Source organism: Canis lupus, chromosome 11 (genome assembly GCF_003254725.2).
Source record: "Canis lupus dingo isolate Sandy chromosome 11, ASM325472v2, whole genome shotgun sequence".
NCBI lineage: Eukaryota > Metazoa > Chordata > Mammalia > Carnivora > Canidae > Canis > Canis lupus.
Genome location: NC_064253.1, coordinates 25987151 through 26000955, shown reverse-complemented (window position 1 = coordinate 26000955; position 13805 = coordinate 25987151). Strand labels below are relative to the sequence as shown.

General features: G+C 45.7%; 1 protein-coding gene across 2 annotated transcripts in view; it reads left to right on the top strand.

Annotated features, from left to right (window-relative positions):
• SIL1 (SIL1 nucleotide exchange factor) overlaps positions 1 to 13805 on the top strand; it is a 218792-nt gene that overhangs the window by 54382 nt on the left and 150605 nt on the right. For both annotated transcript variants that reach the window (XM_025432119.3, XM_049091843.1), the window contains 2 exons: positions 1892 to 2006; positions 8661 to 8796. In XM_025432119.3, coding sequence (XP_025287904.1) covers positions 1902 to 2006; positions 8661 to 8796 — 241 coding nt within the window. In that variant the 5' untranslated portion in view covers positions 1892 to 1901. The remainder of the gene's footprint in view (positions 1 to 1891; positions 2007 to 8660; positions 8797 to 13805) is intronic.

The window sequence follows — 13805 nt, the reverse complement described above, 5'->3', positions numbered from 1 at the left end:
GGACTCAATCCTGGGTCTCCAGGATCATGCCCTGGGCCAAAGGCAGGTGCCAAACCGCTGAGCCACCCAGGGATCCCCTAATTTTAATTTTTAAAAAATATTTTATTTATTTATTCATGAGAGACAGAGAGAGAGACATAGAGGGAGAAGCAGGCTCCCCGTGGGGAGCCCAATACAGCTCTTGACCCCAGGACCAAAGGCAGATGCTCAACTACTGAGCCACCCAGGCGCCCCTATATTCTGGTTTTTAAACCCTATCAAATATGTGATTTGCAAATATTTTCTCTTATTTTGTTGGTTGTTTTTCTACTCTCTTGATAATATCCTTGAGGCACAAAAGTTTTTAAATATTGAAGGAGTTCAATTTATCTATTTTTTAAAAAATCACATGTGGGTTTGGTATCCTTTTAAAGAAATTACTGCCAAATCCATGGTTATGAAGATTTTCTTTAAAAAAATTTTGTTCTAAAATATTTTATTTACTTGAGAGAGAGAGAGAGCACAGAGGGAGAGGGAGAAGCAGACCCCTGCTGAGCCCCAGAACCCTAGGATCATGATCTGAGCCGAAGGCAGACGCTTAACCTTAAGACTCAGCCATCCAGGTGCTTCCCAAGGTTATGAAGATTTTCTATATATTTTCTTCTAAAAGTTTAGCTCTTGGGCAGCCCCCGTGGTGCAGCGGTTTAGCGCCGCCTGCAGCCCAGGACGTGATCCTGGAGGCCCTGGATCGAGTCCCATGTCAGGCTCTCTGTATGATGCCTGCTTCTCCCTCTGCCTGTGTCTCTGCCCCCCCCCCCCCGTCTCTGTCTCTATGAATAAATAAATAACATCTTAAAAAAAATAAAAGTTTAGCTCATAAATTTAGGTCTTTGATCCATTTTGGATTAAGTTTTGTATGTGGTGTAAGGGATGCGGCTATTTACTTGTCTCAGAACAGTTGTTGAAGAGACTGTTTTTCCCCATAGAGTGCTATTAGCACCCTTGTTAAAAATCAGTTGACTGTACATGATTATTTCTGGGTCCTCAGTTCTATTCCATTGGTCTTTATGTCTATCCTTATGCCAGTATCACACTGTTGTGATTACTGTAGCTTTGTAGTAAGTTTTGAAATCAGGAAGTATTTCTTTGTTCTTTTTTTTTCCCCAAGATCTTTTTGACTGTTCTCAGTCCCTTGACATTCCATATGTGTATTAGTATGGATTTCTCCATTTCTGTAACAGCATTGGTATTTTGATAGAGATTGCACTGAATCTGCATATTGCTTTGGGTAGTATTGTCATCTTAACAATATTAAGTCTAATCCATGAACATGGGATATCCTTTTATCCTTTTGTCTTTTTCACAGCTACTGGGGCCTGTACTTTAGATTGTTAGGCCATTTAAAAAGTGATGTGTAAGGCTTTGTGGCTTGGGAATATTGAACTTTGTTGGTTGGTGGGATGCTGATTTCATCTTTCTTCAGGTATAACAGTGAGCATGGTTTAGAAATGAATGGTTATGAAAGCTTATGAAAATTTGGGCTAAGGTTTGTTCACACCCAGATCAGTTGATTAGTTTCTTTCTCTCACTGTTATAGCCAATATCACCTTGTACAACCTGACAAAAAGTTGATAATGCGGAAGGAAGGAACCACAGCCTATTGTATCTCATGTAATGGTCCTACTTGGCTCTATGCATATCTGCCTATGAGTGGCTGAACTCCTTATGGGAGATGGAGACTTCCTTTAAATCTTATTCTGTGGTAGAAGACCTGTGATTCCTCTATGCAGAAAATGTCATTATTCATTGAACAAGGACATCATGAGGATCACTGTGCCAGGGGATCAGGCACCAGCTTCCTGCTGACCTTCTGTTTTCTTTTTCCTTTTTTTTTTTTTTTTACATTCCTCAGGTCTATAACTATGGCTTCCCAGGGCCTGCCCCCTTCTAGGATGGCTCTTCTGGGAATGCTGCTTGGGCTGCTGATGGCTTCCTGCTTCACCTTCTGCCTCAGTCATCAGAACCCGGTAAATATCTTCCTTAGCACAAATAGAAAAGTCCCTGTAAGGTCCAAGAAAGCCTCCATGCTACCTGGGCTTCTGTGAAAGTAGGGTAAGCTTTTATTTTTCTTAAGGGAATATGGGCAGCACTGGGTCAAGGAGTATGTGTACTTCTCCCCCGCCTCCCCTGCCCTGCTCCTGTGGTCTCATGGCATACGTTCTCTTTGGAGAAAATATGATGATGATGATGATACAATAATAATACCAGTAATGATGATGAGTTTACCATGTAGCCAATGGTTTTTTAAGTGCTTTTTGTGTATTCTCATTTAATCTCCTCAACAACCCGATGACGCCGACAGCTACAGTTATTATCCTCCTTTTGAGATGGGTACTAAGGCTCAGAGATTAAGTAACTTGGCCAGAATAATTCAGCCAGTTTGTAGCAGAATTGAGAAGGTCAGGATTCTCTCTAAGAGCTAGTTGCCTGTGTGGTGAGTACCAAGTTAAGACTGCTTCTTCTCCTCTACTGTCTCCCTTGTACCTTTTTCTTTCTTTCTTTTTTTTTTAAGATTTTATTTATTTATTCATGAGACACACACACACACACACACACACAGAGAGAGAGAGAGAGAGAGAGAGAGGCAGAGACACAGGCAGAGGGAGAAACAGGCTCTGTGCAGGGAGTCTGACGTGGGACTCTATCCTGGGTCTCCCAGGATCACACCCTGAGCAGAAGGTGGCACTAAACCCCTGAGCCACCCGGGCTGCGTCTGTCTCTGTCTCTCTTTTTTCTTTCCTTCTTTCCTTCTGTCCTTTTCTCCCTGTTCTTTCCAGGCCTCTCTTCATTAACCTAGACCTGACTGCTCAGGGTTTCTGTCGCTGCCACAGGCAGGAGTAGAATGACTGAGAAGGCTCTGAGCTTGGCCTGGCTGCAGCAAGCCAAGGCTCCTGGTTCTGTCTCCTGGCTGGCCCTAGCAAGAGTCTGCCCTTGACCAGCTCCCAGTGCCCCCTTTTTCCTCTTTCCTGAGAAGCCTTGACTGTCAGCTTTCTGACAGTTTCAACCTCCCCTGGCCACCTTCCCCAACCTCAGGGGCTCCTACTAAATGTTGGGTAAGTGCTGCAGGCTTTGGAGCAGGAGGGCCTTGAAGTGCAAATGACAATTGTAATGAATTTAATAACAATCCAGCTCAGCTGAGGTTCACCTCTGGCTCATGGCAAGCTTCCACCTTCTCTCTAAAGTCATTTGTTTTCTCTCTGCCTTTCTCCCCACTTTGTGGAGCATAAGAGAAAGTGCAGTTAAGAGTCACGAATTCTTTAGAGCTTTTTATTTTTTTTTAAAGACTTTATTTATTTATTCATAGACACAGAGAGAGAGGGGCAGAGACACAGAGGGAGAAGCAGGCTCCACACAGGGAGCCCGATGTGGGACTCGATCCTGGGTCTCCAGGATCACACCCCAGGCTGCAGGCGGCGCCAAACTGCTGCGCCACCAGGGCTGCCCTCTTTTGAGCTTTTTATGTTCCTTAAGATCTCGCTGGTGCTGGTGTGTGTGTGTGTGTGTGTGTGTGTGTGTGTGTGTTTTTTTTTCCTTTTCCTCAGGGCTAATGAGGATTGAGATCCCACAGCATGAGTTAGGGGCTGTTTTGGCATAGCCTTGGCCAGAAAAGCACCCAAGTGTCTCAAGGAATCAGGGTTCTGTGTCCCCCCCACCCCCACAACCTGCAGCTCACAGGAGCTGGTGCTCCCCATCATGAGCTTTAGCAGATGCACAATTAACAAAAACGTGCTGATGAATTTGCTTAAGGACTGTGTGTTAGTAAGTCCCTTTTGGATAATAGTCCAACCAAATAGATGAGCTTTCAGAGCCATAATTATTCTGGCCCATTTATATTAGCTCTATTAAGTTTAGTCTCAGAAAAATGTTAATACTGACTTTCATCAACAGAAGCTACTTTTATCCTTATGTCTGTTCCTAAGCTGTATCCATTTGTCATAATCTTTCATCATGTGCTAAAGCACAAGTAGGAGTTGAAGCATCTTTTCTCTCATACCATAAAAATTGCTGCCCTGTTGGCATTTAAAATCCAAATTATGCAGCCATCCACCTTCACAACAGTGAAAATGGGTGGTGGGGTTGGTGGAGGTGGTCATGATCCTTTCTACAGAACCTGGAGTCCAGGCAGGAGCTCCTAGTGGCCCCAAGGGCATTTGTGCAAGTTAATGGCCACCTAGTAAAGACTGTTGGTGTGTATGAGGGTGTGATCTGGAGCTAGCCACCTTTCCTGGCTTCTGTTGTCAGATCTCTTTGGGTTGCCACAGCTTAGGAGCAGTGTGGTTGCAGTTGTGGGTGTGTGGTCACTGGGCTTCGGAAAGATAGTGATGTGGGAGGTAGTGGAACCAGTGGAAGGAGCACAGGCCCTTGGTAAGTTCCCTTTGCCACCTACTTTGCCAGTTTGGCCATTTCTTTTTTTTTTTTTTTTTTTTTTTAAGATTTTTACTTATTTATTCATGAGAGACACACACAGAGGCAGAGACACAGGCAGAGAGAGAAGCAGGCTCCATGCAGGGAGCCCGATGTGGGTCTCGATCCGGGGACTCCAGGGATCACGCCCCGGGCCAAAGGCAGGCGCTAAACCGCTGAGCCACCCAGGGATCCCCAGTTTGGCCATTTCTGAGCTTTGTTTCCTCATCCATAAAATAGGGTTGATAATCTCTATCTTAAGTGTAGATTAAGTGTGACTCTATATAGAGAACACCTAGCATTGGGACTGGCAGAGTATGGTCAATAAATGTCAGCTGTTATTTTTAGTAAGGGGGTGGCTGCTTTAATGGTTTAATGTAGGGCTTTGTCAGGGAGGGATCCTGTCCCAAAATGTTGCCCTGGCAGTCTGTCTCTGTCACAGTGTCTCTCAGCTTACCATTAGAGATTCATTCATTCTCCTGGATCTTAAAGGCTTTGGTCCTTAAGAATCTCTTACTCACATGCAAGTGCAAGGAAGTGATACATGGTAAGCTGTTGTAGCTAACACCTTAGCTGGAATGTCTTGCCAGTCAGTTGAGAAGAAATTGGTATTTGGAGTGATAGTGGCAGGGAAAAGAGAGGGCTAAGGTTTCAGTACTGAAGGGAGCCATGGGAAGCCAGCTGAGAGGGCACTAGAACATAAGGGTTACTTGAGAACTGACCAAGGGCTGGCTGGCTTCTCTCACCTCCTGGTCTTTATCTCCTATTGAGGGCACTGCCTAAGTACAGAGGGGCTAGTCTTGGTTGTCCTTTCTCTTGGACTGGTTTTTGACTTGCTCCATGAAAGTCTTCCCTTCCTGGGAGGGGGGATGCGCTGGCAGACATGCTAAGGTGATCTCACTCTGCCCCCTCCCCTTTTAATTCCCTCAACATGCAGGGCACAATCAGTAGGACCCGTGACTAAGAACAGATGCACAGAAGGGAGTCAAAAGTCATGCATGAGCTTTGGAGCGAGGCAAGCCTGACTGAAATCTTCTGCTGTACTTTTCTCAGCAGTGTGATTTTTTGCATAAGCCCTGTACCCGTCCTCATCTGTAAAATGGGAATAAAAACGTACTCTTCACGGTTGAAACTTGGATGATTTGTGAGGTTTGGAAGGCACTTTATAGCCTGGAGCTCCCAATGGTAGCTGCTGATTTATCATTATAGCCTCAACCTGGTTACCTGCTTTTCCTCAAAACCTTTTCTGAAATGCCCCTTTTGAACTGACTGATGCCCTCAGTACTTGTCAGATGTGATTTGGGCAAACTGTCCAAAGTCACTCAGAGTTAGATTTGAATAGGGTGAGCTGATCAGAGGAGCACCAATTTTGTATCACCTTTACTAAAAGCAGATTTGGACTGTAAAATAATGGCAGATCATGTGTGTGTGTCTGTGCATGTGTGTGTGCGTGTGTGAGCATGTAGCTTAAAATCTGTTTCAGAGGTGACACCAAGTGGAAGCTCAAAAAACATTTTGAACAGTGGTGGGATTAGTAGCCTCTCTAGGGCTTGAGGCATGTGGCTCAGTGGTTCATCAGTGTCCTTATTGAGTTTACTTTATTAATCTTGAAAGAAATCTAGAAAAAGAGGCTTCCCAGTGCCTCATCAAGAGAATAAACACTGGCCCAGCCTTGAGTTTGAAGGGCTTTTTGCCATGTTTTCATCATTACCATTCCTGTTGCCTCTTTCTGCTTCTCTTGGTGATGAGAATTTGGTTGTTTGCTTACAGCCACACCTGCCAGGAGTTACCTGGCTAATAGACTAAAGCAAGAGCTGCAGTTTAAAGCTTAGAAACATTTAGTTTGGCCCTCTTAGTGTTCTAAAATAGGAAAAGTTGACATAAAAATCTGTTTACCTGTTTTCTTTTTTTCATGGCAGTGGTGGGCCAGCTGAATAGCAGCTGTGTTCCTCAGTCAAGGCAGGAGGGCTCCACTTTTCACAGCACTTTCGCAGTACCACTCCCCATTGTACACCTGGCCCCACCTGGCCCTTGGAGGCATTTGACCCCCCACACTTTGGAGGCAGATTTTACTAACATTCTCCTAGTCCCATGGTCTAGTGTATGGTGCTTATGGCAGAGGCTGACCGGCATGGATGGGCCCTGGATTACATAGGCTTCAGGTACTTTGTGGACAAGGAACTCTTTGTTCTGGAACGTGGGCCTAGTACCTGGGTTCTAGTAGATATGGCTACTTTGGGTTTGCCTCAGTCCAGAGCATCCAGAAGATGTACATGCCTGTGGGAGTGGATTGTTTCTCCATTCCTTTGTTCTTGGATGACCATAAACTGAGTCCTTTTCTGGGGATATGCTGGTGAAAGAGAAAAACCCAGAGCCCGCTCTTAGGAAATCTGGCTTTTGGCCAGTGTCTCCTGCCATTCTGTCTTTCCTGTAGTCCCATAAGCATGCCTGCTTTTCTTCTCCTAGTTTTCTTTTGGCTCAGATCTGTGTGAATTTCATGTTGAAAGAGTAGGAGGGGTTCGATGGGCCAGGCTGCACAGATGACGACAAACCAAACCTGACCTGCCTGAATCATGTCATAGTGTAGAGTCACTGTTGGATGTCATAGCACAGACTCATCCAACCTGGAACCTATGATTGTCTTTACACGTAATAAGAGTAATGGCTACCATGTACCCAGGGTTAATAGTTTACAAGGTGGTGCCTCATGTAATATATGAACTAGGTGTCACCATGACTTCTACTTTACAAGTGTGAAAACAGGCCTAGAAAATTAATTAACTTTCTGGGAGGCGTAGGAAACTGGGATTCAAACTTTGGGTTATGTGATGTGGAGCTTGAGTTCTTAACCATCATGCTGTAGTCTCTGCCTCTCATTGCTTGTGACATGATTTGGGGAATTCTTGTCCAAGATTGCCTCCTTACTGGTCCTTAACAAGACCTGAAATCCTGCTATTTGAATATCATGCCTTTATTTCTTGTTAAAATGTAAAAATCCTTGAAGGGACTTTCCATTGTCATTACCAGTAACTAACACCTTGACCTTACCTTCCCTCTGACAGCTAATTAAAGGTGACACCCTAAGGAACTGGGTAGGTGGGGATACCTATTTGGAACTGGGGTGCTGCTTGGAAGAGATGCATTGCTCCCTCCCATGCAAGGTTAAAATTGTTGGGAAACCATAATGAGATGTGTGTAAAGGTCCTAGCTCAGGTTTGGGTTCGTAGGAAATCATGAAATACACTGTTACTAGGGGAAGATTCAGGAGGTGGGAAGGTTGAACTAACCTCCCGGTGTGCTAGTAGGGGTTCCTCCTTGGCTATCTCAGAGCTCTGGAACCCTCTGGTTATAGTTTCCTGAGGCTCTACTGCTCTTATGCAAGAAAGATTTAAATATGGGACAGGAAGGACGGGAGGCTGTAAAGGAGCAAAATGAATAATACTTTGTATTTATCTTGCATCTCTGTCTCCTGAGCTCAAAGTGCTCCACAGATACCATCTCGTGAATCCTTCATGCTCTCCATGAGGTGGAAGGAAACAGGTTTTAGGAATTGGTTTTCAGCTTTGACTTCTTCCTCTCTCACTCCTCCCTAACTCCAGCCAGACTTTCAAGCTTCCCATTTGTAGCCCTTCCACCACCATGGATTGTAACATCCCAAGAGGTCATTTATGCCCTGTGGGTACCCTGAGGAATTGCCAGGCCCCTTTTGTGCCCTGCTGGGCTTCATTGGAACCAGCTGGGCCCCAGCTGGCAGCTTCTGTATGTCCAGGGTGACCATTTGAAGACTTATTCTCCCATTCATGTGTGCATTTTTTTCTTCTATATATATCTTTTTTACTTGTAAGAGCAACTAGGTAAGAGTTTCAAATGTCAGACTGTATAATAACACAGCAAGTAAAAAGCAAAAGGCTTTTATTGTCTCCTTTGACACCCCTTCTCCCCAGCTTGTTTTCTTAACCCCCTTGAGATAGTATTGAATTTTGTGGAGTTTTTCCTTACTCATATACAGAAGTGCTATATACACATAACATATGCTACGTGTTGATTAACTGTATCACCTCACTCATACTGGTTTTGAGGCTAAGCCTGTGAAGGGTATAAGTAAGGATGGGAAGGGGAGGAGTATAGAGGAGAAGAATGTACCACCCAGGCCATGTTCTTTCTGTTTGCCTGATGCCTGATAGTGGGTCACGCCCTGTGTTTTCCTTTCTCTGAAGGAGTTTGCGCTCACCAGCCCAGAGAAGAGCAGCACCAAAGAAGCGGAGAGAAAGGATACCACAGCAGAAGAGGAGCTGGACTCTGAGGTCCTGGAGGTGTTTCACCCGACCTATGAGTGGCAGGCCCTTCGGCCAGGTACTGAGCCCAGCCCTCTCCCTGTGAAACACACTCTGAATTCTAAGTGCATAGGTTCTTTGTCCCCACAGTGCTGCTTTGAAAGAGCAGTCACTCTGTGGCCCACTGGAGGGGAACAGTGTGGTCCTTCCAAGGGATGGCTGCTGCTGCAGGCCTTAGGACCTTCATTTTCCAGCAGAAGAGAGATTGTGGCATGTGAGTGCCCTGAAAGGAAGGCAGGTGGTGGGTGGCCGAGCTTTCTGAGCAAATGATTGAAAACTTTATTTCCTTGCACTTCTGAAACACAGGAGAAGCAATGACATGTGCCTCACTCTGCAAATGCTATTTTAGGCTCTGCTGCTCGGCTCAGTGCTACTGAAATATTGTTCACAGGAGAGTACTGAGCACTGGTGTGGGGCAGGAGTGTTCTGTTGCTAAAGGAACCTGTGCCAAGAAACAGGGGCTGGTCCTGGCCTGGTTTTTAAATGGGGCATCCTCAGAAGGAGCATCTTTCTAGCCCTTTTATGAACCTGGGCCCATGGCCTAGAAAGTAACAGCTTTTGTGGAGAGTTTAATCAGGTACTATGTTATGTGCTTCATGTGCATAATCTTGTTCAATCTTCACAACAGTGAGTACATGATCATCTTAATTTTCCTGTGCAAACATTCAGGCTCATTGACCTGTGTCACTCAGCTGACTTGTCCTATGACCACAGAGCCTCGACCCACCTTTCTCCCCTTTGTCCTTCTGGTCCCAGCCGTTGTTGACTAGTGCCCCACTATGGTGACACTTGGGTCTGTTCTCAAGCGTAGGCTGCTGGCACTGTGGCAAGGTGGATGGCAAGCCCTGGCAGCTGCCACAATGGAGTTTCATCAGCTCTGAGCCAGTATTTATCACAGTGTCCTCACTGCCCCCTGTTGCTGCTGTGCTGGCAGAGGCAGCATTTACTGTGCCAGCCAACTTTCTGGTAGCAATATCACTCCTGCTGGGCTTGCATACGGGTAGTGGGTGCCACCGAAGAGTAATGAAGCACCAAGGAAGTGAAGTAGAAGCCAATGGCTTGGGGTAGAGGGAGGTTTTAGGAACAGAGGTATGGGGTTCAGCAGCTCTAACCTCTGGCTGTCCTTCAGCAGCTTCTCTGAGAACTGAGCTCTCTGAGCCTTGAGGACCAAAATAAGAGGGCTCACCAGGATGGGACATGGAGTATGTGGGCTATTTACACTGTTAATGTGGTTAACAATGCTTGTACCACTTGTAACCAGCCAAGTGCTTAGAGCAGATGAGGTCAGTGTCCCGTGACCTCCAATCCTAGGGTCTCTTTTCCTGTGGCAATCTTCAAGGCCCTGGTCTACATTGTAGAACAAGCCTGAAAGTTCTGACCTGGGGCCTTGGCCCAGTCCCCTCTGGCAGTGGGGCTGCTGTGTTAATGCTAAACAAAGGAGCCTGTCTCTCTCACCTTAGGAGGGAGAGCCAGAGCATTGGTGACAAGGCCAAGCTGAGGGCTCTGAGTGTCTCCTGGAGAATTAGAGCGGAACACTGATTTTTTTACGTTTAACTTAATACCCCATTAACCTCACCTTTGCCTTCTGGTTTCCCAAGAGCCTCTTATAAAATCTGCACCAGATTACTTTGAACCTGCCCTCAAAGGCTGGTGTGTTCTGGTTGAGCACAGACACGGAGGCCCACAGCTCAGGGGGCAAAGCAGGTCTGGTTCCAGTTATGCCGGCCTCATCCCAAGAAAATTTTTGCCTACACTCACCATCAAAGTGAGATGGGTAAGGGAAGATTAGGTGTGGGGTGATTCAGAGTGTAGGGCTGTGGAGTCAGACCGGGGGAGGTGGAGAAGACTTTGTAGGGCACCAGTATAGGATTGAGATGTTCTGTTTGTTATATTAAGAAGGTTTTGTATGTGTGTCTTTTTGCAGGAAATTGACCTCTTGGTGGTCTCTGTGGAAAGGCTGGCACTTGCCTTCAATCAGAGTAAAATATTTAATCCTCCACATTCTGAATGCTACCTGCGAGCTTCTAACACAGCTACTTGAAGGAATGTTAAAAGGAATGTAGTCTGTAGTGGGAACCTGTTTGATGGGTACATGAATGAGGATGTAGTATAATTTAGCAGTTAAGAGGACAGACTTCAGACTCAACCAATCCTGGGTTTAAATCCTGGCTTTGCTATCTAGAGGATGGATCTTGGGCGAATCACTGAATCCTTCTTCTCTTCAGTTTCCCTATTGGTGACATGGAGGAAATGTTCTACCCTGCCTGTTGTGAGGATTCTTGGCATGAAGATATCACTCAGTATGCTCAGTTCTGATTTTAAATAGTAAATTGTCCATTTGTGCTATCTTTTAAACTTGATTGTGGATTTGAATGCCAGGGAAGGTGCATGAATGTGTAGGCTTCTGGTCTTCAGTGGGGAGGGGTACTTCAGGTGAGGAGGAGAGACTTCTTTGGTCCTGAAGTGCCCTCTGTTCCTCCCTTCACAGAGATTTTTGATTGGGGGGGGGAGGGGGGACTTTTTCTGCCTGGAAGTCAGGGACTCGGCACAAGGAAGATGATGGAGTATCTTTTGGGGACTTTTAAGGAAATGGCTAGTTTTTGTTGACAGGTATTACCCCTAATTCAGTAATTTTTGTCCCTTCAGGTCTCTGAAGGGAGAACCTCAGCTCTGTTGTCCTCAGGCGTCCAGGAGGGCATCCTGGGATACATGGTCTGGGCTCATATGAGGGTAGCTTTCCAGGCTGCCTACTGTGGCCTGGAACACCAGGGGACCTACCCATGGCTTTAGGGGTCTTCCCACCAGGCCAGGTGGAAATTGGGCCCCAGCCTTGCAGCCCTAGCTGCTGCAGGTCACTCTCCTGAAGTCTGCCTGCCTCTGTTATTACTGTCAGCATCCTCACTGTGAGCCTCTTGTTCCTGGAAGTGATTTTCCTGTCTCTCTCTGTCTTCTGGTTTATTTTGAGATCTGTCTCACCTTACGGAGGCACAGCAAGCATTTGAGTGTGGATTCAGCATCATCTGTTCACAAGCAAGCAGAGGAAAACTGTTTGCTGGCAGGTCCTATGGGTTCTGGGCAAACAATTCAGAAATTTGTCTTGGAGCTAAGGACCCCTGACACCTAGGACTTTGTGCTGTGGTTACTGCAGAAAGCTGGGCACATCCAAATGTGATAGAGTCTCTGCTCCCTGGGCTTTTCTCAGAATATCCTCTGTGCCAGAGATACAGGTGATGTGTCACATTTACTGAGTGTTGGTTGTGCTGGCCGTTCTTTGAGGGCAGGTGCTGCAACTATCCTCACTTTTATAGATAGAACTGAGTCTCAGAAGTGACTTAGTCAAATGACTGATAAGTGGCAGAGTCAGAATTCAAAACTAGCTTTGTCTGGCCCCAAGCCTGAGCTCCTCATCACCATGCCAGTGCTGTCTTTTTGAGGAGCAAATGAGACATGACCCCTACCTTCAGTACCTTACCGTTTCCCAGAAGATGTAGAGACAGAAAGAGGCACTAGAATGTTTTGAATGTCCTAATGGAAGTGTCCTGTGCTCCCTGAGGGCATGAAGGAGGATCTGGTGAGGCTGGGGCCTTCCTTTTCTTTGTATTGTTTATAGCTCAGTGAGTCAGATTTTACAATGCTAAACTTCCAACTCTATGAAAATTCTCTTTTTTGAGCTGTGTGTTCTTGGCTAGGTTGATGAGAATCTTTGAGCCTTAGTTTCCTCATCTGAAAATATCTGCTTCCCAGAGATGATGTGAGACTATAAAACAAGGTTAACATATGTAAAATGTTTCACACAGGTCCTGGCACATAAGAAATGTTCAGTAAGTGGCTGAAGTTGTCATTAAAAAAAAAAAGAAAATACACCTTTGTTGCCTTCCTTTCCTTGGGGACCTGAAGGAGAAGTAAAGGTAATAAGGCAGCCTGAGCAAAGAGCCCTATTGTCCTGCTGTGAGCTAGTGCTGCTTGTTGGCTCCATGTGGGCTCAGGGAAGCTCAAACTTGGGGTTCCCTATTGACCTGAGCTGACTTCTAAGAGGAGGCTTTTAGAACCTGAGAAGTACTGGCATCAGCACAAAGAGCCCACTTAATGGGAGCATGCAGACAGCCTCTGCAGGAACACATTCATGTGAGGGGGTTAAAAAAAAAAAAAAAGGAAAAGAAAAAAATCCAAATCATCAACAACTGATGAGAGCAATCCAAGAATTATAGAGCACCAGCCATCTGGTCAGATCATTTCAGATCTGCACGAGCAATAGGAGGGAATTGAATTTTAAAAACCTCATTTATAGTAGACCAACTACTCTGTTTCAAGTATTTAAGAGAGGAGCCTGATTTCCTGTAGGCCCTGGACATCTGTCTTAAGGAGCACCTGAGTCTGGTCTGGGTGACTCTGTGGGATTGCCTCTGGGAGGCCTTTGGCTCCTTGCAGCTTGGAAGGGGCCATGTGATTCTTGAGTCCTCACATACCACCTGAGTGTCCAGCAGTTCAATTCTGACCCCATATTCCTAGAGCTGTGTCAGATCCTGTAAGTTAAGGGTCTCAGGGACACTGCATCTACTTCAGCTGCTAGTTGCAAGCCCCAGGCCACCCTGTCTGTATGACTGACCAGCTGTACATTGGAAATTTCCACAACCTCCTCCTCAGGTTTGATAATTTGCTAGGACAACTCCTAGCTCAGGGAACTCAGGAATATACTTTAATTTATTGGCTTATTGTGAAAGCTACAGCTCAGGGACACCCAAATGGAAGAGATGCATAAGGCAAGGTATGGTATGGGGGAAGGCATACAACACCTCCCTGCCATCTCTAAACACCCACCCTCCCACAACTTAGGTGTGTTCACCAGACTGGAAGCTCTCTGAAACCTGTTGTTCAAGGGCTTTTATGGAGTTTGAATTTCATACACATAATTGATTAAGTCATTGGACATTGGTGATTGAACTTCATCTTCAGCCCTCCCACCTCTTCCTGGAGGTCAGCAGATGGGGCTAAAAGTTTCAGCTCTATAATTAATCATGGGTTGGGATG